Source organism: Nelumbo lutea, chromosome 6, assembly GCF_056320005.1.
Source record: "Nelumbo lutea isolate HS-2025 chromosome 6, American lotus-T2T, whole genome shotgun sequence".
Lineage (NCBI taxonomy): Eukaryota > Viridiplantae > Streptophyta > Magnoliopsida > Proteales > Nelumbonaceae > Nelumbo > Nelumbo lutea.
In genome coordinates this window covers 32,231,172-32,255,934 of record NC_142689.1, presented here as the reverse complement: position 1 = coordinate 32,255,934, position 24,763 = coordinate 32,231,172, and the positions used below count along the sequence as shown (strand labels likewise).

The following is a 24,763-nucleotide window of genomic DNA, read 5'->3' as shown; positions in this document are numbered from 1 at the left end:
TTTTTGCTCCTATGAAATCTTATAAGTTTCACCCAAATCTACTGAAGAGATCTTGGGCAAATGACTTTATGTGCATAAGTTCTTTTTGCAACAAAACTCCTTTTAAATTAGGGCTAACCTGGCTATGGCCTTGTCAATTATTAAAAGCATACTTCAAAAAACCTAGTAAGCACCCTATGTCCAAGGGTATAACTTCTTAGACAAACAAGAGTAAGACATGCCCTAATGTCTCTGAATGGGTAGACAAAATACAATTTCCGGTCTTTCAGCAATTGCCATAATGTATTTCTAGTTACCATATTTTATGATTTGTTAGACATTTCACTTCACTTGGATCAACAGACTATATGCCTGCCTCGGCAATTGCTCTCCTAGGAAATAGCAACAGTGAAACCGCTACATGGCATGGTTACAGTGGGTTTCTGTTGACATCCTTGTATAGCAAGTACCTTGTCCTGGTTTTCCCAAGTGCAGCATACCTAAAAATGTTGAGGAATATATTAGTTTGCCCCCAAAGCACTGCCTACTATTTGGAAGGACTCAAAAGAACATACAGATCAAAAAATAATTTAGATACGAAAGGATTCAAGAGAATCTTATGCATAAACCCACTTACCATTGAGGCACAAATGGTGCCATCCAAATGGCATCACCAGCTTGAACAGGGTACCTGTTTTCATGAAAAATTGAGTAGAACTGAGGAAAGATAATATATACATATGCAATAAATATTCAAAGAAGGCATGCACATAATGAACTTAATGTAGAAATTCCTTTTTTTAAAGAAGCTTAAGCTTTGTTGTGTTGCAAATTTCATCATACATGTAAGAAAAAAGTACTAACAAAGAAGTAAAGGGTAGAGGTGTAAACCAGGCCATGCTGGGCCAGCACGGAACAGCCCACATGTGGCCCACACAAAGAGTAGATCGTGCCATGCTGGCCCGTGGGCCAAGCCAGGCTGTGCTTCCCTCCCCTAGGATAATTTGGGGGGGTTGGCCCGGCACGGCCCACAGCCCAAGCCCGCAAGGGCCCGTGCTGTGCCACTAGTTTGGGCCAGGTGGGCTGCAGGCCATGCCGTGGGTTTGGGTCATGCTAGGCAGGGCTATGGGTTGGGCCTTGGGCCTAGGCCATAAAGGCCCAGACTTTTTTTTTACATTTTGATTTTTTTTTAATATTTTTGCAAAGTAAAACTAAAATACTTAACTTTCCCTTGGGAACAAATTGAAAAAATAAAAAATCTAACGATGAAATTGAAAAAAAAAAATACTTACCAAAATACAAAATGGACAACAAATTGGAAAAAAAAATAGGACTTTTATTTCATTTGAAATGTAAAAAATACAAGTTCAAAATTAAAAGAAAAAAATTGCATTGCTGAAAAATAACAAATAATTTAAATAAAATTGAAAAAAATTACTCCATATCCTTGACTTTAATCATTTGCTTCATCAGGTTTAGTAGTGCCATTGTCATGCCCTCCTTTGTCTTGTAATTTATCCTCAGCATCCAACAAATCTTTAAAGTATATGTCTTTTTCTTGTTTCTCATAGAAGAGCAAATGTCTGCCCAAGTGGCCAGTATCACCCTTGCTATTGAAGCTAAAGTCAATCCTACATTTTTGGCAAACTCTTTTTCCCTTCCCCTCAACCTCCTCTATTTTTAATATTTTCCAAATCGGGCTAGTGAATGTTAGGGAATTGGTTTTGGGAGGAGGAGCCGGCCTTTTTTTAATTTAAAAATAAATAAATACTAGTTTAGTTGCACTTACCCAAATGGTCGGATTATCGGTTCAAAATCTCAACTTGATTTCAATGGTTGAAGCCTCAAAGCCTCCTCCTAAATTGCTAAGTGTATGATAGCATGAGACTATATGAGATGAGAGTAGGGGTGTTCAAATTCGGTTCTTAAATTGAAAACTAAACTGAGCCGAACCAAATAAATCAATTCGGTTTGGTTATTTTGGTTTTTGGTTTGGTTTAAGAAAAAAATTCAACCGAACCATACCAAAATAAATATATAATTTATATTTTAATTATAAATATTAATATTAATATTAATATTAACATTGTTAATTATATTAATAATAATATAAAATATGTATTTAATTATAAATTTTGATATATTTTAATATAATTATTAATATAATATAAAATATAATTATATTTTAGCTAACCAAGTTAACCAAATTAAAACCAAACCAAACTGATTTAAATTCAGTTCAGTTCGTTTGGTTTGAAGTCTAATTCGGTTCGGTTCAGTTCATGAAAATGACCTAAGCAAAATGTCAGTTAGGTTCTATTTCCAAACCAAACTGACTGAATGAACACCCCTAGATGAGAGACTAAGAGTATAAGAATTGAGAAGAGAATTGCTGAGTTTGTGTGATGAGAATGGTGGAGGATAGGGCTATTTATAGGTATTGAAAATAATTCAATTGCCCAAAATACCTTAAAACTAGACATTTTTTAGTTGTTGGGAGGGTATTTTGGTTATTATAAAGTTGTTTATCACTTTAGCCAAATGCCCCCAAAGTCCCAAACCAACTGTTATGTAGGATATAGCTGTTGGAAGGGCATTATTGTCTTTCTCTCCCCCCCCCCCCAAAGCCAAAATACATAAATACCCCCTTATATAGCTGTTTATAGGCTTATAGTTGTTGATTGAAGGGGTATTTCTATAAAACCCCCTAAAAATGTTGAAACTAGCCATTAGGGAGGGGGATCCCCAAGGGCCCCAACGGCTAGTTGCTTGGATGGGCTGCACTCGGCCCATTGCAGACCCGTGGGCTGTGCCAGCCCATGGACCTGAAACCCCCAACCCAGAATGGCCCACGTGCCACCTTGTCAGGCCAGTCCAAAATCGAGTCGGGCCGTGCCAAGCCATGGGTGGCATGGCCCGATTTATGCCTCTAGTAAAGGGGAAAAATGAAGTCAAGGACAAGGTACAAAACAAGTCCAAGTGTATAAACAAAAAAAATCAAATGGAAAGTAATGGAAGAGCTAACAGATGCATATACTGAAGCCTAATCCCAACTGTGTGAAGTCAGCTGCACCTGCACATACCCTGTTTTGCAATTTATCTGAACATAAAATTTTTGCCAATCTATAAATCAAGAAGGCCCTGAGACCTCATGAGGAAAGTGGGGCATGGTCTGATGGGCTCTATTTATAAGCCCAGTCAGCTGAGGTTCATCTACTCAAGAAGGCAGTTGAGAATGGGGTTTATTAGGCGAACTCCTCGGTTAATGGTAACAAAGTGAGTTGCTTGATGATAACATTGACTCTCCTGTTCAATATGGGGATAATGATGCAATCCCAATCATCAAGGTGTGCACCAAAGTTGGTCTTTTACAAACCCTGGTGAGGAAAGGATCAAGGAAACCAAGCCAATCTCAGTTTCCCCTTTCGCAGTGGCATGTATTGCTCCAAAACATACCAAGGAGTTGAATTCCCGGGGGGATTACCCAATCATGGTGGATGTGTGGATGTGCCACAGCCACACCCCCAATTTGGGGACATCATTCCTCGACCCCTTTGTGCAAAAAAAATTGACATTGTGTCTGTTTTATTTCACTCCTCTCAAGACTTCAGGTAGTTGGGACCAACATTGAATAATGGTCCCCAAGAAAGTTCTCATTCTTCAAGTGGAGACTCATCAGACTCTCAAGAAGAATTATGTGTTTCACAAGAAGAAATATGCCAAGCATGATGATAGGATGATCCAGAGTCTCTTAAAGAATGGCTGGAATAGGTAGGACGATTAATGTTTTCTTCACGGGTGGAGAATGAAAAGCAGAGGCGCTTTTTCATGTCTGGAGGAATGGAATCAATTAAAAGCAGTTGAGGAGATTTTGGATGCAGTGGTTGAAGAGAGTGATAGAATCTTGAAGAGGATAGGGACTGAGAGAAATGGCATGTCTGAGGAGATCAAGCAGGTAGAGGTCTTGGTATATCAAGATCAGGCTTTATTGGATTCACTATTCTTCTTCAATTAATAAGGGAGGTCAAGGAAAGGGCAGGCTGAGGTAGTAGGGTAGTATAGAAGGGAAACATTAGGGGGCTGAGAGGAAAGGTGCATTGGTGTCTAGAGCAGCCATTCTGAATCATTAGGGAGCCGAGAGGACAGGTAGCATGTGAAGAGGCCAAGCAGGTTGAGGTCTTAGCAGATCAAGAGGAGGCTTATTGGATTCAATGTACTTCTTCAAGTAATAAGGGAGGTCAAGGGACGAATGGCTGCTGAGGTAGTAGGGTGGTAGGGAACTAGGGATAAGGGTCCAACAGGAAGGGCCATTAAATCTTGATTGTACATTGGTCTCTAGGATAGTTACTCTGAATCTTTAGGAGGTGGTATTTTTTGAGTTTTTCTTTATTACATGGCTTTTATGGAGAAAAGGGTTGTGGCACAGAAGCCAGAAATACAGATTCAAATGGCACACAAAAACAAAGTAAAACTAAGATAAAGAGAAGCAAGATACAGAGAACAGACAGATTTACGTGGTTCGGCTTATAGCCTACATCCACAGGCAAAGGAGTAAAAATCCACTATAGAAATCAGCAATGGAGAATACATAGTTGTGCACAACCTCTCTCACAGAAACCCTAAACCCCAATATACCTAAATCTCTCTCACTCGACTTCTCTCTCAAGCCAAAGAATACATAAAACAGAAAATCCCCAAATTACATAATTTAGCATATTCGGGTCAGACACATAAGCTGAATATGAATCAGGTCCAACTCAACCCCTATGCTTCCACCACAAACCACTATGGAAATTTTCCTTTGGGTTTTTCTAAACTTGATTCAGAGTGGGTCATGAAACAGGTCACAAACGAAGAATTCAAGGCACAAACATAATAAGGGTCTATTTTTAGAGGCTCCCTTGGGGTTCCTTTTGGTGGTGTTTTTCTAAGCTGCCTGAGCTTGTTGGGGTGGTCTATTCTATATCTTTATATAGGGGCATTATTGTGTGTGTGTGTGTGTGTGTTATATTGCCTTTTCCCCTTGGTGGTTTCTGTTTTCTTCACTTGGTATCACCTTTTTCTTCTGATAGCTAATAATGAATTCTATTACCTATTAAAAAAAGGAATACTATAAAATAAATACAAAAGATCAAGAAAAGATAATAAATAAATATGAAATAGGAAGGTAAGGAAAGTGCATAAAGAGACGTGATTGTAAAAGAATTTTTTGAAATTTATACTTTTACTTAAATTTCAATTGAAATGTGAAACTTTGCTAAGAAATTTACTAAGATTGCAGTCCTCAGACATCTTGAAACGCAACAAAATTTAAATCTCACTTATAGTTGACTTAAATTGAATTGCACCATGCTCTTCCCTTAATTGACACGAATTTTAGTTGATGTACCAAATTTTGCTCAGAAAGGAGAATTGAGCTGGATTCTTCTCCACACCCAGAAAATACAGATTGAATGTATAACAAATGCTAGATGGTTGATTAATCAGTTTCAAAGTATAAGTTTTTCAACAATGGTTTTAGGAACATCCAAGTACCACAAACCTATCAACTGTCAAAATAACAATCATACCATCTGTCACCCAAGCGATAAATTCCTTGTCCCTCTAGAAGCAACAAGCCATGCTGATTATAATGGACCTCCTGCCAACAAAACAAGCCGAAGTATTAATTTCACCTTTTCAGGACTGTGTAGGCATTATTATTGTATGGTCATGCAAATGTAAAAGGGAAACATTCACTCTAGTTTCATCAAGCAAGAAAGGAAAGTATACCTTCACATTAAGATACTCTCCAGGTTGGAAGTCCATGATCTACAAAAATGAGGAAACAAATTCATTCAATTATATGGAAGGAAAAAAAAAAAGGTTCTGGCTGAAAAAAAAAAAAACATATATTCCATTCATCTAAATAAGTTTAGACTTGATTCCTTCTATCAAAAATGGGTGTGTATACACACAAAACTCAGATCTTCACATGTATGCATATCCGAATGACAAGCATATATGGACATGTATGCTGAACCTTGAAGTTCAGAACAATTCATTTTGTACAAATAGATGCCCAGGATTTCTTTTACAAATTTGGGAAGCCCCTCAAGCAGTCTCCTCTAGACCCTTAAGGAAACTGGCTCCAAGTCTACAACTATAAGTCCAAATACTTGGTAATGGAAACTCTGCCCTTTTAATCACATGCTACCCCAAGATATCATTATGTCAGAGGATTTAGTGGTGACCAGCAATAAGGTAAGACAAAAGCCCAAAGTTTTAAGTTATGAGTGTCAAATAGGATTCTGGGGCTAAGCTATTATATTTTAAGTAATATTTTTTATGATATAATCTTAATTTGTATAAATAATGGACAGGTTCAAAAATAAATAAATTTGTAGATGGATAAACCAGTGTAAACACTAAGCAAATAAATATTGATTATACCAAATTATCAAGTATTAATCCATCATTCATGTCCAAATTTTACTGCAAGAGTTTGATGTACTGTACTAATCACATATTACAGAAGTGACAGAGTCCAAGTGTTGTAACAGCATCAGTGTAGATAGGGCTCTCAATGGGCCAGCTATACCTGGCAGACCCGGACCAATCAAACCGATTATAGCAGTTCTGGTTCTGTGGTCTTGTCCCGATTAATAATCGGGTTGGTTCTGGTTCTTGTTCCGAACTGACTCTGATCTGAACCGATTATTTTGTTAATAATATATAAAGGTTTTCTAGTTTTTTTGTATTTTTATTGTATTTTATGTGTAAGAGTATAAATTTGAGAGGTAATATATAAGATAATTTTGATTAAAAACACTTGATTTATTAATATATAAATAATTTATTATTTTACTGTCATATTTATTAAATTATATTATTATATAAATAATTTTTAGTTTGTTATTTATTTAAATAATTATAGCTGCCAGTATAATTGGGTCTAATCAAGTCAGACCCAGTTATCCGGATTATTAATCGGGATGGGACTAGTACAGGCTTTCCCAAACCAGACCCAAGCCGTTGATAAGTGTAGACACATATCTGGCAAGGGAACAGCAAACTATATGAAGTTTCCATATAACATAGCTTGCTGGCAAAATTGGTGTACATGTCTTTAATCTCTGGGCATTTCAACCTTAATGAGCAAATTATATCATCAAAAAGAATGGAAGCCAACATCACTTCCAATTTTAGAGATTGCTCATAGATACCCTTTCTTGCAGATAACCATTTCTTTCTTACAAGAACTTTTACCTTTTCTTGGACAACCAGTAATCCATGGAGATTATGCCATCAGATTAGAGAAATGATATCTTTGATATCCATATTGAATCCTTGTTTCAATGGATTTCAAGATCAGACAATTTGATATTTGATAAACTTCATACGCAGGTAGTATTGAACAGTGAGCTACTCTAGGTCCTTTGTTGAACAGTGTCACTTGTATATGTTATATGGGAATACCCAAATTCTGGACCTAAATTGCTCCTGATTTCACTTAGTTCTCTCTCTCCTCCTTTTGTGTGTTAAGCACAGGCCCCTTACCTATCTTATGCTTTTGCCATTTTTATCAATACAATTCACAGTTATTGATCAGTGAAGAAGATATGGTAGAAAATCTTCTGTGCAAATCCCCATGCAATTTATGAAGTTTCTCAATCTCTAGTAATCACTTTCATCTTTTGCCAACTGATGGTGTTTTCAAACAACCTGCCACTTTTAATTTCCACATCATTCCAATCATTCAATTGGACCTAAAGGATTGTTGGACCAATTTCCCCACCTCTAAGAATCCCTGGAATTTAGTCCAGCCGACATCGTAAAGAAAGCTAACATCAATCATTTACTTGACCCAATGTCCCAATCTATTCCAGAACCTATGATATAGATGGGGGTCCTTTCACCACATCTGTACTGAAAATAGATGGAGGTCAACAAACAGTAGTATAAAGATACAATATTGAATAATTTAACTCATGAAGTAATTATATTAGATACAACATAGAAAAAAACTAAGACATGTTGCCATGGAAAATTATTAAGAAAATGAGAGAGAGAGAGAGAGAGAGAAAGCTCACATGGATATTGAAATCATAAGGTGTTGATGCAGGCAGAAGTTTCCTGAGCTCAAAAACCTGAAACAGGTAACAATATTAAAGAATTTTTTGAACTACCAATAGAAATATTAAGAGAAGAAAGTAAAACTGTCATGAACTCCAATAATACAAAGGAGCCTGATTAATACAAAAGCCTAATAATAGATCAAGTGTTTATTTATTTATTTATTTTTCACAATGATCAAGTATTTATTGATTAATTGGGTAAAAAAATAATCAGGGCAACAGACATTAACACCAAAAGTTAGACATTTGTTCATTTCTCAAAAATATGGGGAAAAAGCAAGGAATTTAGCGTCTATCAGGAAACTCTTGCCAAAAAGTTGTTAAGAATGAACTTTTTACCATATCAGTAGAATAAAGAAGAAATTCCATTTGAGGATTAAAAGAGTATAAGAATTCAGCAACCTACCTCGCCTGGAGTTTCCAGGAGCTGTTGCATGTCTGTTGAGCCAACAATTTTCTCAGGTACATGATTTTCCAAATTAGCATACCTAAAATGAAGAATATTTTTGTGGCACATTATATCAATAAAAGAAAATTGATACAGAAACATTGGATGGTGATCAAAATGTAAGACCAGCCAATGAGATAAATAACACCACAAGTCCTGAATCATAAACATATTAAATTTTTCCATGATTATTGATAATGTTAGATAAGTAACAGATCATAAATTCATATCCAATTTTCAGCTAGCAGAAAGAATGACCTTCTAGCAATGCACAATTATTGAGCATATAAAAAACTATATTGAAAGGACGAAGGATAAAACATCAAATGACAATGGTGGATAATGTAAAGAAATAAGTACCTTCGTTCAAATACAACAAGAGTTGCTGACACATCACACTTCAGAGAATGTTCAAAATTAGCAGGTAGATATGCATACGAATCCACCTAATTTCATGTGCAAGTTATGTCAAGAGATGTTCAGATTTCTTTGTAAAATAGGAAATAGAAATTATTTCAAATAATTGCTTATGAAGCTCAAAATCTCATGTATTAATACATCTATATTGCTATCTATGTTTAGTCAGAAAGAAATTAGAGCTTAAGAGACAGCAAGCAACAAGACAATGAAATCAGAGCTTAAGAAATCACCTTTCTAAACATATTCAGATGACAGACTAGTTTTATCTTTTTCCTTTTTGTACTTGGGGGTGTTGGAGTTGGTGAGGAGGTTTCTCTTGATTCTTCAAGGGATTATACCAATACAAATAGTATTCACTCGCAATCAATAGAACAGTTCCAGTTGTCTTAATTAATTGTACAAAAAAATCACAAAACTTTTATGTTCCAAACCAACAAAAATAGTTTTGTAAGACCTAGAATTTTATAGTTGAGGAAAATTATCAGGATAAACTGGAGAGAGTAGAAACTTTTTGACAAATAAAGGAGTTGAGAGAAAAATATGAAGATGATAGCATAACTAATTTGGGGTTTATCAGGCTTTTCTTTTGCCACTTTATCAATAGAAGAGAAAAATTGTTGAAATGAAGGAAAGAAGATTGATACAAAAGCAATTATCAAAAAAAAAAAAAAAACAAGATTATGATACAAAAACCTCCCCCATAACATAAAGATGGAAGGACAGGCCCCAATATCACAATGCAAAAACAAAAATTAATAAGATAAAAATATTAAGCCAATGAGAGAGGTCAAGTCACTTCTCTCAACACCTTTCCTAGCAAGCTATCAATCACTAAGTTGGACAACCCAGAAATCCGTCCCAAGTCCAAACGATCTTTCCACTCTAGAAGCTGAGAGTTGGGCTTCCTAATTGTGATGATGCAATAAGCAGGGGCTTCCAGGATAATGTTGCACACATCCCACAAAAACTTAGGAGTTTCCCCAACATCCACCAGCTCAATGCCCAAGGAGTATATCAGCTAGAGACCCTAAAGCAAAGACAACATCTTATCTCTAGTGAATGTCCTTTGATCAATATAGCCTGGACTGGACCATGATTATTCAACTTATATGATTTCTATATGCACCTAAGTCACCAGATTGTTTGGTGAAGTGGGACCATGGAGTAGGAATGAAACATCAGAGCACCATATTTGAAGAAGTCCAAACTTTTGAAACATGTTACATGTAATAAGCATATTTATTGTTAGTGAATGGGTATTTCGGTCTTTGTACATGTAATAAGCATATTTTTTGAAACATATTTATTGTTAGTTCGAGTGCCTCTTACTTAAATAAGGGCACTTATGTCTTTTCCAATTATATTAATAATATAATAACAGGTCTGGCCGAAACTAGGGTTGACTTTTTCCTAATTCGAACCAGACCTTTTCTCTTCTTCTTCCTCTTTCTTCCTTCTTCTTTCCTCTCTTCCTTCTTGCTGTTTACTTTACTTTTCAACTAACAAACAAAACAGACTTCTAGGACAGGCCAAACTTCAACATGGTATCAGAGCCACATTAAACAAATCAGACTTGCTAGAATTCTGTTTTCTGCGCATTCGAACTAGGGTCCCTTGGAGGTTTCTATGCCTCCGGTGGTGTTGTTGGTGATTGGTTGCTGTGGTTTCTAAGCCCTCTCCTAATTAATGTAGGGCTGGTGCGTGTGGTGCAGTGGTGTTTCATTCCTTCGTGTGGTTGGCCTTCAGGCGATGAGGTAAGGAGTTTTTTTTATGCATAATTGCTGTTATGGAACACATGAGAGGTGTGGTACAGATCGTATGATGGGTTTTCAGATTGCAGTATGTTAGGGTTTATGCTAGGGTTTGTGCTGGTTTGTGTGTGATTTGAAGGGAAGTAGTGTTTACTTAATGGTGAAACTTCCGGTAGTTGTAGAGTAGGGTTTGTGGTGTTACAAGTATGACTTTCAGCCTTTATTATTGCTGAAATCAGTGTGCAGATTTCAGTGAAGTGTCTGTGTGCAGTGTGCAGTGTGTAGTGCTCAGGATTCAGTGATAAGGGAATTCGGCAATGGCAGATAATAGTGATAGTAAACCTAGTGTGATGATATCTAATGACTACCTGAATGTCCAAATGACCTCCTTTAAACTGAATGGAGAGAATTATGTCCCTTGGGCCAAGTCTGTAGAGGTTTTTCTGAAGGCGAAGAAGAAGGTAAAGCACATAAGAGAGGAGAAACCCCCCACTAATTCTCAGGAGTACGAAGACTGGGAACAGGAAGATGCACAGATCATCACATGATCGTGGAACAGTATGGAACCCAAAATCAGTGTGAACTTCATGTTTCTTGACACAGCCAAAGAAGTGTGGGATCATGCTAAGAAATTGTATTATGGTCAGGATAATACAACTAGGGTATATCAACTGTATCAGGAATACTTCAATCTACAACAAGGAAATTGGAGCCTTGAGGAGTACTATGCCAGTATGAGAAATATCCGTAATGAGTTAAATGTCTATCATCCTCTCACTTCTGATGTCAAGGTTCAACAACAACAAAGAGAGCAGCTTGATGTGACTCAGTTTCTGGTGGGGCTGAAGTCTGAGTATGAACCAGTATGAGCCCAGATACTAGGAGGATCTGCCCTTCCATCTTTAGAGGAGGTGTTTGCTCGACTTTGTTAGACTTCCATTGGATCTATGGAAAACTCTAATATCTCAGACAAATCAGCATTTGCAGTGTCGAGAGGTCGAGGTGGCAGAAGTGGGGCTCGAGGAGCCTAGCCTGGCGTGGTGGCAATAGTGGTCCAATGTATGGCCGGAGTGGTAGTGGTGGATCTACACATATCTGTGGTGGTCGTCATACTGGAGGTAGAGATTCAGGGGGAGCTCGTGGTAGAGGACGTGGCTGGGGTCCACGAGGGAGTACTCGTTGTGGTTTGGATGGACATACTATTAACTACTACTATGCCTTACATGGTCCACCCTCGACGTGGGCCAACCATGCCATGACTAGTGACACCAGTTCCAACTTTAGACAGGAGAACCGGTCAGCTGACCAGATGCCTTCTACCTCTTTAGAGGGTCCAGGCAAGGAGATGGTGAGTGTTCCTCGTGATGAGTATGAAAGGTTTGTTTAGTCCACATCACAGCAGAACACAACTACCTTTGCACACTCAGGTATGGCTTGTTTGGCTTCCACACCCAACCCTTAGATTATTGACTTTGGAGCTTCCGATCACATGACAGGAACTTCAAGTGTGTTTTTATCTCTCACTCATTGCTCAACATCACAATCTGTTACCCTTGCTAATGGCTCCACATCATCTATTCGTGGTGTTGGTAATGTTGACCTAGACCATGTATCCCTATCCTCTGTTTTATATGTGCCTAAGCTTCCATTTAATCTTATGTCTGTTAGTAAGCTGACCAAGTCCCTTAATTGCTCCATTACATTTTACCCCTCTATGTGTGTTTTTCAGGATCTCAAGACAGGGATGAAGATTGGTGGAGGAGGGCATGAAGCCGGTGAACTATAGTATCTTGATGGTGGTGGAAGAACGTCAATGGCCCTTTAGTCATCTATTTCCCCTCTCCAGTGGCATAGTAGATTTGGTCATCCTTCGCTGAAAGTGCTGAAGTCCTTGGTCCCTTCATTGAGTCAACTTTCTGTTCTAAATTGTGAGTCGTGTCAATTTGGGAAACATCATCGTGTTCCCTTTAGTTCTAGGGTTAATAACCGTTTGTCGAGTCCTTTTTCTTTAATTCATTCAGATGTTTGGGGTCCTTATAAAGTGATGTCATATAATGGATACAGATATTTTGTTATTTTTGTTGATGACTTTTCAAGAATGACGTGGCTCTATTTAATGAAAGAAATAAGTGAATTATTTTCCATCTTCTAGAAATTTTATGTTGAGATCCGCAATCAATTCAGCGTTCACATCAAAATTTTTCGTTCTGATAATGGCCGTGAATACTTGTCTTCATATTTTCAAGAATACTTGGACTAACATGGCATTATACACCAAACTTCATGTACCTACGCCCCACAACAAAATGGGATTGCTGAGAGAAAGAACCGACATCTTGTAGAAAAGGCACGCTCACTCATGCACCACATGAATGTTCCCAAACCCTTTTGGAGTGATGCAATGCTCACCTCTTGTTTCTTAATTAAACGGATGCCCACGTCTATTCTTGATGGTCGTTCTCCTTTTATTGTCTTGTTCCCCAACATGTCTCCATTTCCGCTTCCTCCTCGGGTATTTGGGTGTGTCTGCTTCGTCCATAATCTGGGTCCCAGGGCTGACAAGTTAGATGCACGATCCCTTAAGTGTATCTTCCTTGGCTATTCCCGGACTCAGAAAGAGTACAAGTGTAACCATCCCAGTTCTCATCGTTCCTTGGTATGTGATGATGTTACTTTCTTCGAGTCTACTCCATTCTTCGTGGGGTCCGGTGATGTTGCTTCCTCCACATCACCTCCTCCTCTTCCCCTTCCTATGGCTGATCCTCCTTCTCTAGTTCTAGTCGTGCCTACGTCCTTGCCTCCGGTGCCACCGTCCATTGACCGTCCACCTATTTGTCACGTGTATACACATCGCCCACGTGTACCGGCTGCGACTCCTCTAGCTTCATCACCGTCAATAGATCTAGCTCCAGATCTGACACCAGCCTCCGACTTTGATCTTCCTATTTCCTTGCGGAAAGGTAAACGCACCTGCACCCTTCACCCTATTTCCAATTTTGTTTCCCTTACTCATCTCTCCGCCTCCCATCGCCAGGTCATCTCTTTGTTATCCTCAGTGGTTGTTACTAGGGATGTCCAGGAAGCCCTTACCTCTCCAGAGTGGTGCCGTGCTATGGAAGAAGAGCTCTCTGCCCTCCATCATAATCACACTTGGGACCTCACCGCTCTTCCTCCTTTGAAGCAGGTTGTCGGTTGTAAGTGGGTGTATACCGTTAAGTACTTGCCAGATGGTCGTGTTGAGCGCCTGAAGGCGCGACTGGTTGCAAAAGGGTACTCCCAAACCTATGGCATTGACTACACAGAGACATTCTCCCCGATTCCTAAGATAGGGTCAGTTCGTGTTGTCATCTCCCTTGCAGCTATGTATGATTGGTCTCTATATCAGCTAGATATCAAAAATGTCTTTTTGCATGGTGATTTGCTCGAGGAGGTCTACATGGAGCAACCACCAGGGTTTGTTGCTCAGGGGGAGGATGGTAAGGTATGCAAACTTAAGAAGGCTATATATGGACTTAAACAGTCCCCTTGAGCATGGTTTGGTAGGTTCAGTGAGGTGGTCAAGAAGTTTGGTATGAAACAGTGCCAAGTTGATCACTCTGTCTTCAATCATGACTCACCGGCAGGCAAAATACTACTGGTGGTGTATGTAGATGATATCGTTGTGACTGGGAATGATAAAATGGGCATTGACAGATTGAATGCATTCTTATAGGAACACCTTCAGACAAAGAACCTTGGCAAATTGAAATACTTTTTGGGCATAGAGGGAGCAAGATCTAAGCATGGCATTAATTTGTGTCAGAGGAAATATGTGCTTGATTTACTGAAAGAAAAAGGTTTGTTGGGTACTAAACCGACTAAGACACCTATGGAAACAAATATGAGGCTAAGCAGTGATATAGGTGAAGTATTTGAAGACCCTGGCAGATACCGACGACTTGTAGGCAAACTAAACTACCTAATCATTACTCGGCCAGATATTTCATTTGCGGTTAGTGTGGTGAGTCAGTTCATGCAGAAACCTTTGGTCCCACATTCGAATGCAGTGCTAAGGATTGTGAGGTACTCGAAAGGAGCTCATGGCCATGGTTTGCTGTACAAAATTGGTGGAAAACTGGAAGTAGAAGGATACACCGATGCTGATTGGGCAGGTTCTATGTCTAACAAACGGTCTACCACAGGCTATTGCACCTTTCTGGGGGGTAACATGGTAACGTGGAAAAGTAAGAAGCAAACAGTTGTGGCAAGAAGCAGTGCAAAAGCAGAATATAGGGCCATGGCACATACTGCTTGTGAATTAGTGTGGCTAAGGAACCTTTTACAAGAGATAGGATATGACATTAGTACTCCAATGAAGCTCTATTGTGACAATCAGGCAGCGGTTCATATCTCTTCCAATCCGGTGTTTCATGAAAGAACCAAGCACATCGAAGTTAACTGTCATTTTGTGAGAGAGAAGGTGCTGAATGGAGTGATAGAGACTGCATATGTTAATACGGGAAACCAGTGGGCAGACTTGTTTACAAAAGGTTTGAATCGAGGGAGAGTGGACTACATATGTAACAAGCTGGGATTATATGATATATACTCACCAACTTGAGAGGGAGTGTTATGAAGGGGTATTTCGGTCTTTGTACCTGTTGAAAATGCTAATGTGTACTATTATGTTAGTTCGAGTGCCTCTTACTTAAATAAGGGCACTTATGTCTTTTCCAATTATATTAATAATATAATAACAGGTCTGGCCGAAACTAGGGTTGACTTTTTCCTAATTCGAACCAGACATTTTCTCTTCTTCTTCCTCTTTCTTCCTTCTTCTTTCCTCTCTTCTTTCTTGTTGTTTACTTTACTTTTCAACTAACAAACAAAACAGACTTCTAGGGCAGGCCGAACTTCAACATTTATTATATAACACTATATTAGTTTAAAGTGTAACACATGTAATATTTCCAAAATATTTGACCAATTTCAAAGTAAATTTGTTCTATGCAATAATAAGCATTGTCAGCTTGTGGTGGTGGTGGTGGGGAGGCAGACGTACAGATAAGATGATGAGCAAGATTTAAAAAGACATAAAGGACTTTTTAGTTGGTAGTTGACAGCTGTAGTGTTTGGAGAGGGAGGAGGTTTGTCCCACATCAGAGAGATTAGAAACTCTTACCAAAGGATGCTGCTATAAAAAAATTCTATCCTGTTCCTAAATAATAAAATGACTTTATTGAATCCCACTTCAAATGCAGTTTTAAAATTGTAAAATTTATATTCTGCAGTTTTAGGGGTGTAAGTATAGAAACTGTAGTTTACAGTGGAAATGTCCCCATGGACCTTTTTGGTGACTAAGATATGCCCTACCAGCAACAAAGAGCACAAGGTTGGCAACAAAAAAAAAAAACAGGTAGACAACTCCCAAATGGTGCTTCAGTCCTGTAAATATACAATCTACTGACCCTGCAATAGCAATGCATCCACATTGATACCACTAAGCTTGTCAACCAGGTTCTAATGAGCAACTAATGGTGATCAAATTCAGTAGAGCTTTGTAGATCTTTGTAGCTAAAAAATTCACTAGATCTAAGAAATTATATTTTCTTTCAGAAAATTCCTTAGTTCTTCTCCCCTCTAAGAGTGGCTACTGTGTGCAAAGATGTAAGAGTTAAGGTCCATATCCAGTTCACCCCTCCCAAGACCCCAGATAGTTGAGACCAGCATTGAGTAAAGGACTTTAATGGACATTCTTCTTCTCCCCATATATGCTCAATAAATTACCAACTCAAGTAAACTTCCACATGATCTTCCCTCTCAATGTATGTTAGAAAATGAAGCTAGCCTCAAACAAGGATATATCATAGTTACCTAATTCTGTACCTAAATATCCGATCTACAAATTGGTTTTGCAAGTCAATTCATATGAGTCTGAAAGGGAAGGAGACTGTGATTAGCTCCTGGATGAAAACTTCCAATAAAAATTTAACAAGCCAAAGATTTATCAGATATGTTATAAAGAAACCTATAATATAGCAAATTAGAAAATATCTGCTTGATTTCCTCCTAATATTTATGTAACTAAAATGGAGCAATTAAATATTAAATATTAACAAATAAGGGGAAAACTACTATTATGCACCACTACCCATCCATGAAAATTTTCAACCATAAAATTCTTCACACAATAATCTGTTATATCTCAATTATTGTACTTTTTTTTAAGAGAAAGTAACCAGAATTTGAACCAAGCAAACTTGAAAAGCAGGGAACTGTAGATGGGATATCAGGAGGCCACCAATGAATGGAAAGGAGAGGCTAAGTGAACTGAAATCCCAGTTGCTTAAGGCGCACATCTAGGGAGACAAAGATTACATGCCTCTATATTGGAGAACCCCTTCGGTGTCAAGTCATGTATTCCATATCCAATCAAAAAGCACTCAATTTTGGCAGCTTAAAGCCTAAAATTCCGAGTTCAGCTTCAGTCAGGGCAAAGCCCATTCGAGCAGCCTTTACTGCCTTGCATTGAGAATATCTCCGTACTGATGTGCTTTATTTCATGGGGAGATATTCCCAATGCAAGTTTGGGAAAGGCTGTTAGATCGGTGTGGGCTTACTTCTGATATCATTACCCAATCTGAACTCCATACCTAACTTCTTTGCTTCCTAAAACCTAGCATTAGCACCATAAGAAAAACTCCAATTTTTTTCCGATAGAAACCCTAAAACCAAAACATCTATATCCTAGGCTAACAAACTTAGGACCACACATTTTGGTTTATGTGGCAAAGTGCCACTCAGGAAGGAACAAATATTGGAACAAGAGATGTCACCTGCAGTCTGTTGCTATCCCCAGAGACATCTGCTAGTGTCACAGCACCCTGAACTACAAATAAGAACCTGAAAGAGTAGGAATAATAAATGATAAGAAAGTAAGATACAAAGCATAAGCAAAGAAGATTGCTTAACATCATCATGCAAAAGTCAGGGATGCTTCTCAAATTATTTGAAATAGATAGCAATTGTCAAATATGAATTTATGTGCAAAAATACAAACAAATTGAGGTAAATGGCCAAACCTCTCAACATCTTTAGGAGGTATTGCTGAGCTTGAATTCACTGCATGGTCAAAAGCATAAACTGACCTCATATATAACAAGAAAGAAAGTAACCAGACAAATTTGACCACTTAGTGGCAGATATGTCAGAGACGCCTACTTTTTGTTTCTTTTGATGGATAAACAGAATTATCCAAAATCCAAGACACAAAAATTCATTTCCAAACAACAGAAACTACCTTTGCATTTATATGATTTGGAATTGTACAAATAAATGTGGTGCACAAAATCAATGCAGTTTTTGCTAATGCCAAACATGAAACAAATTGCTAGGTGATACGTTCTTGTCAGTTCCTTGGAGCATTAATGCAAGAAGAATAAAAGAAAGAAATGCTTTTTATCACCTGAAAATTTGACATATTTGTGCAGACTAGCATCGAAGTCTGGTATTCTTTTCAACAAGTCAGAGCAACTATGGTCAATGGTCCTATAAATATATTGCTGAGCATATATATATATATATATATATTGTGGTCAACAATCCTACATATGGGTCATAGTAGGAAATGATTTAAGTATTCATAATTTAATAACACATATGGCATTAAAGAAAACAAAACAGCAAATCAGGATTTATGTAGCCGACCCCATATGGTTGGAAAAAGGATTAGATGATGATGATAGTATGTATGTGTGTATACAAATTGGCCAGACAGTTAGAATAGAAAATTGGCTTAGTGTTTGTACTTCAGTAACCTTGGTAAGACACTGGGTGGCTTACTCATCTACACTTGACAGTTGACATTTGACCTTATGGTCAATTACATGCAGGACAGTTGATACACCCTAATTGGAAACTAAGAAAAATGACATTTGTTAAGGAACAGAAATGCTTTACTTATCAAATAAAAAGGAACAGAAACGTTTTCATGGTTAAAATTTTCAGTTATAATGTTTACCCATTTTACAGCAAAAACTGTATCTTCTGCTTCATTAACATAAAAATAAGTTTCACCGCAAAGGGGTGGAAGTAATAGCTGAAACATTTCAGTCTGGGAAAAAGAATCCTATAGCTTTTTTTATTGAAACAAATGAAGTCAAAAATAAATTTTAGGTGTGTTGGAATTTTGATGCACTTTTACAGGATGCCTTATGTCAACAAAAATAATATAAATCACAAATATGACTGAATTCCATTCAAGAAGACACCTTAATGTCAATCGAAAAAACAATATAATAACAGTAACAATAAAACAATAGTAACACATATAATATCCACTGCAAATGCTAACAGACCTTGCATCTTTGCCAAATACATAACGAAGTGCGACCCCATAGCCGGAGTGATCAAATATGCTCCCAATGTATTGGTCCTGCCAAGGCAACAGCAAAACATTAAATTCATATATTAACTCGTCCTCAAAAACTGTTCATCATCTAACAGAAAAATTATCACCCGAGTTTGAATATTACCAGTCAGGCAGAGGGCTAAATACATGACTTTCCGGTGTAATTACTGCATGATCTCTCTTATACACGCTACGGGTGAAACCCGGCAAGTCTGTACGATCACTAAAATACGTTATACTGCATCAACATGCTTCACTACAAATTAGAAATCCCAAAATCTGTCACTCGCTCTCAGTAAGTGAAGGAAACTTACGATGACTGCCACTTGCTTATTATTAATCTTACCAACATAAACAGACAGTTCTCGTAAGTTTGAAGTCGATACGAGTAATTGAACCATATTGAAGTTGATCTCCATTTCCTTATTACTACTATTACAAACAAAAATTCACAGTTTCTCTAAGGTTTGATGAGAAATTGACCTTCAAGATGAGAAGGGGCAAGTGTAGGATTTGTGACTTTCCAATAGAGAGTTCTCGATTCCGTGTACGCGGGAGGTGCAGAACAGAATCCTTCTTGGCCAACTACCCATTTCAGCATCCCTGGACGAAACTCGAAAAGTAGATGAATCAATGATTGAAAGAACCGACAGAAAAAGGTTGAGAGAGAGAGAGAGAGGTGTTTAATCATTACCCAACGTTATGAGCAGCGCGTGGAGAACGTAATTAGATATTGCGAATGATTTATGCATTTCGAGAGTGTGATGAGGCCTCTGGGCTCCTGAACAATTTAGAGGCTAGTCTGGTCACTGGTCACTGGTGGAGTGGAGATAGGGAAATGGCCGCTGGTCACTGGTACTCTCCTACTGTGTCTCTGCTTGTTAACGGAAACTAGCTAGTTTGTGTGGTGTGCTGTGTGCACTAAGATTTCTTTGGTGGGAAGTGACTCAGTGTGCACGTGAACCTGGCAGTTGTTCTCAAGCGATTCGCGCGACGACACGCATTAATTATATCTTATATATGTTTTTCCTTTGAGCCTGACTACGATGACAGTGATCATGGGCCGGACCGGATTAGCATTTTGATAAGGGTTATAATAGCCCGGGCCCGACAGAGCCTCGACGAGGCCTAAGACTAAAATTTAATATTTAATATCTATATTAAATAAATGGCATATAATAGATGTACAAAATTTATGAAATACTCTTTACTAATTTAGAATAACACAATGTGCAAATTTGCGGCCTAACACAAGTCCTAGCGGATTCCATTGCGAGAACTTCAACAGTCTGTGGAAGCAATGATGAAGTTCTACGCTAGTAATAAATGCATCGTTCTACTGTAAAAGGTGTGGGCCTCATCTATTTAAATATTAACATAGAATCTTATCATGGATTGCCACAGCCTGTTGAACGGCCATCGCGTTTTTTCAATCAAACCTTGCTTTATAAATTTGGGTAAAACGTATGACTTGATTTAGAAAAGGTACAAATATAAATATATGGATGTGAAGAAAATATAAGTTTCTAAAATATCGTATAAAAGGTTTTGTACTGAATATATTTATATTAATACCCTTTTCAAATTGAGCCTAGGGTGTAAGAATTGCAGCATGAAGCAAAAATAAAAACGGGAATCAACAATACAATTGACATCTTTAATGAAAAGTAAACAGACTATATGATAAGATTAATGTGATTTATTGACTTAATAAATTGAAAATATTCGTTAATGCACCATAATTTGATTCATAATGGTATTGCTCTTGCATCTGGTACAAGCACGGTTACTCCTCAAATTGCAGGTGTTGGGAGAGCCAATTCTATAGCCCAAATGCCCAGCCTTCCAAGTCATGAATTTCAAGCACTAACCAAGCTAGGGTAGCCCATCCTCATTCCTCATCTCCTCAGGGCTTAACATCCTATCAACTGAACCATCATCACTTGGTGATAGTGTGCTCATCAATCATATTAACATCTATTTAATTAGTTTTGAGATGGCTATGCCTCCTGCCCCCTCCAATTTGTTTCTGGTCGATTCCAATTAAATAAAAGTGGGCAGTTGGGCACCGACCTTGTTGTCAAAAGGCACAAAGCACAGTACTGAAAGCTTTTTTTTCTTCTCAGATAGATGTCTTCATTCATCAATCAATAAGTCTTCAAACATCAAATTGAATTTGGAATAGAATTGGCCTTTCAGTTACAGACCGCCGGTAATAATATAGCTAATTAATGCTTCTGAATTCTGGAAACAAGTTTGAAAACAAACGCCATCTTCTTTTTCACCTGAACAGGTTGTTGAATTAATAATCCATGTATAAGCACAACAAGGAGATGAGATTCCTCGAAGCGTGGTTTAATTGAAACTTACCTTTAGGCTTTTGGATAAAGCATCCTTTATCTTAGTGGTAGTGGATCCAATAAGTTCCTTAGTCTTATTTTTGTTGTTTTCTTCAAGATTTCGTTGAATCAAGATCTTCCAAAAGCACAGGCAAGCCGGAGCACTAGCGTATTTGCTTTTAATCTATCAAAGTAAAGCTTGTTATGGTGTAGATAGCTTTGAGATTTTGAAGAGATAAAATAAAATAAAAAATAAATAAATAAATAAAGGACCGATGGCTTGTAGTAATCATCAACTAATTATTCCGTGTTACCTTGGCTTTCAGACGTTGCTGGTTCTTGGAGGCTTGTTGTCTCAGGGGATGTACAGGTGTAGATGAGACTGGTGGTGCAGACTCCCTGAGGCACCGGGAGAAATGAAGAATCTCGGCTCTTCTGTTGTATCCTCTACCAGCGGGAGAAGCACTCTTACCACATGTGAATCCTTGTTTGATGGAGTGATGAAGTTGATGGTTATGGCTTAACGAAGCTGAAGCTGAAGCTGTAGCTTTCCTCCTCGTTGGCTTCTCCACATACACAGTTACCAACACCACCTTCTCTCCGAAGCACACAGACTGCAACTATTCCAAACCAATAACAATTCATCCATGTTGGTGTAATAAAAGAAAAGGGAAAGAGGTTACTATTTACCGTCGTTGACATGGCTTCAAGAGAAACAGAGGAGAAGACAAGGAAGCAAGATTGTTGTGGATGCGTTTTTATTTGCAGGCCAGACAAGAAAATCCAAAGCAAATTCTTTGTTTGAATCAAAACTAATAAAACCCATTTGATTGTTTAAACAATAGGCAAACCAATCAGACAAATAAAAAACGTCATCTGTTAACTGTTCTGAGGCTAGACAAGACAACCGTGAACAGGCTGTGAATCCGATTTCCTCCCGACTGAAATCATTCAGGCACTCTTACAGGTTACAGCAGTTTACAGCCAGAGATTACCCAACACGTACAAATGCTTGCATATGGATGAATTGATTTGACACATGGTGGTTCAGTGAACAGCCACAAAGAACTGTGAAACAAACTCCATGGAAAAGCTCACATCACCCCCCCCCACCAGCACTACTTACGTTTACACCCCAACTAATCCCACTAGCTTGGAGGAGCAGCGGCAGAATGCAGAAGCCAGAAGGTGACACCGACAGTGTTAAAAGGGATTGAGGGAGAGCTTGTAACAGTGAGCAGTCCACCTCAACTGGGATGCTCTTCTTCACTCCTCTCCCTTTTGGAGGCCAAGTCTAATTGCCTTTCAAGCAAGGTTTCATGTATGATGTATCAAATATAATATCTAACATTCCTTTCTTTTCTTTGCTTGAACCTAGAGACAGACAGTAAGCAATCCACCTCAAAAGGAGAGTTTCCTTAGATTCTTGAAAACAAGTCTCTGATAGCCATAAGAGAAGGTGACAAGTTCATTCTATAATTTCAAGTCGCAAAGCTTAAGAATCATGAACATGGGCCGCTCAAATGAATGAGAATTTCTCAGTGGATTAATGTCAAATAGATTATGGTCCGTTTGCTTATCAGAATTGGAATTAGAATCAAAATTCTTTGAAATCGGAATTGAAATTCTCTATTGACTCTATTCTCATAGTCTGTTTGGTAAGAATTAAAATGGGAATTGAAATCAGCTAGAATGGGATTTCATTCTCTAGAGAAGAGGGAGAATGGTCATTCCCTCAAATGGTAAAATGTCATTTCACCAAGAATGGAAATAGGATTCCAATTCCACCCAACCAAACAGAATGACCCGTTCCGATATGGATTCCAGACCTCTATTCCCATGAACTAAACGGGACCATACAATATAAGGTAGCACCGTAGGAAGGTATGTCATGACTGATGGGTGTTTGGTAAGTTGGGTCATGGGTATTTTATATATATCAATTTGGCATGGCCAACCCACCAGCACATACCCCATAGGTCTCGAGACAAGCAAATGATTATGGCGTCAACAAAAAGATATGGTGGTAAGTCTTGTTGTTGTACAGGACTACAAGAGTAACGTCACGGCGCCTTCGTGAGTGGTAGTTGGGTTGCCTGGTCCAATTGATACAACTGTATTCGGGTTATTAAGCGTGGTCCGATTCATCCATGAAAGGAAATTATATAAGGTTCAGTTTGGAAGGAGTACAACATTAGAAATGCATACAAAATAATATAAAATATAAGGTTTTATAGATGCAAATGCAATGGAATTAATACACAATTTACACATTAACAAATACAACTGGAGTGTAGTGTGGCCGTGTGGGCATTCTTCCTTTTTATTCTTTCCATGGTTTTTAAAACCAAACCGGTGACTAAATCAGTCTGGGTCCCATTACCGGTTCAAATGGTCCAACCGTTCGATCCAAACAGTCAGCCCATTCTGACAAAAATAAAAAAATTAGAAAAGTCAAAAACGTTCGAACAGTTTGAACTATTAACCGGCCAGTTCAGCGGTTTGCTGACCAAAATCAACGGTTTTAGGGAAAAAACAGTTTTGGAGGAAAACAGAACTGGTCAGGTGACCGGTTCCCGGTTTTTCCGGTCCCACATCCAATCCGGTGCGGTCTTGAAAACCATGATTCTTTCTTTCCCTGTTGAACGCCTGAACTCTCTCAAGAGTTAAGAGCAGTATCAATCTCCTTTTACATCTGATCCCTGGCTAAATTGTTGAAATTGCAAGTTCCTTGCACAGCAGCGCATGTTCAGGCATTCAGCTCCTTTTGCTGTTGACATCCTTAGACAGATTAAATCCGTCCTTCACCATTAACCCCTTCCTACACCCACCATAGAACCTAATTCAGCAACCTCTTTACCCAAGCACCATCAGAACCATGTGAAACACCCCTATCACCACAAATCTATTCCAGAAATGGCCAATGTTATGTGAATGCAACTAGAGCCTTCAATATTGAAAAACCAATGCAGATGGCCAGCGCTCTTTAACCATTTTTTCCTACTACAAGAATATAAAAAAGACAAGAAGAAACTCAAAACCTGGACCAAGAATTTGGAGTCAAGACAATAGTGACCTTTCTTTCAAGACTTGGAACTATTTTGAAGGACTTAAAAGATAAAACTAGACCACTTCTAACGTCTACACTCTATTAAAAATGAGAACAAAATTTAACAAACTGCTCTACCATTTGAACCCAGAAATCAAGGAAAATCGGGAAATTTTAAAATCTAGAAAAATATGAACTCTCCAAGATTTTTTTTTTTTTTTGGAACAATAGTGGGGGTGGCAGACTCCTACGGCACTACAACCATGGAACC

At 38.2% G+C, this 24,763-nt stretch overlaps 2 protein-coding genes across 3 annotated transcripts; both read right to left on the bottom strand.

Moving 5' to 3' along the window:
• Nucleotides 1-20,169, bottom strand: UGLYAH (ureidoglycine aminohydrolase). Its single transcript, XM_088950968.1, has 13 exons — nt 19,799-20,169; nt 19,588-19,707; nt 19,229-19,316; nt 19,052-19,128; nt 17,777-17,816; nt 17,531-17,597; nt 8,905-8,990; nt 8,503-8,584; nt 8,052-8,108; nt 5,752-5,790; nt 5,550-5,620; nt 617-670; nt 1-479 (listed from the first exon to the last, which is right to left on the bottom strand). The coding sequence occupies exons 1-13, from the start codon at nt 19,854-19,856 to the stop codon at nt 410-412; spliced, it is 909 nt and encodes a 302-aa protein (XP_088807094.1). The 5' UTR covers nt 19,857-20,169; the 3' UTR covers nt 1-409.
• A 481-nt stretch (nt 20,170-20,650) lies between these two features.
• LOC148848388 (uncharacterized) lies at nt 20,651-22,892 on the bottom strand. 2 transcript variants are annotated; one of them, XM_088950969.1, is made up of 4 exons: nt 22,134-22,892; nt 21,758-22,063; nt 21,475-21,627; nt 20,651-21,389 (listed from the first exon to the last, which is right to left on the bottom strand). In XM_088950969.1, the coding sequence occupies exons 1-4, from the start codon at nt 22,143-22,145 to the stop codon at nt 21,333-21,335; spliced, it is 528 nt and encodes a 175-aa protein (XP_088807095.1). In that variant the 5' UTR covers nt 22,146-22,892; the 3' UTR covers nt 20,651-21,332. The 2 variants fall into 2 exon arrangements, with proteins under 2 accessions (XP_088807095.1, XP_088807096.1); XM_088950970.1 differs by having other exon boundaries at nt 21,294-21,389; nt 21,758-22,057; nt 22,134-22,754.
• Nucleotides 22,893-24,763: the final 1,871 nt, after the last annotated feature.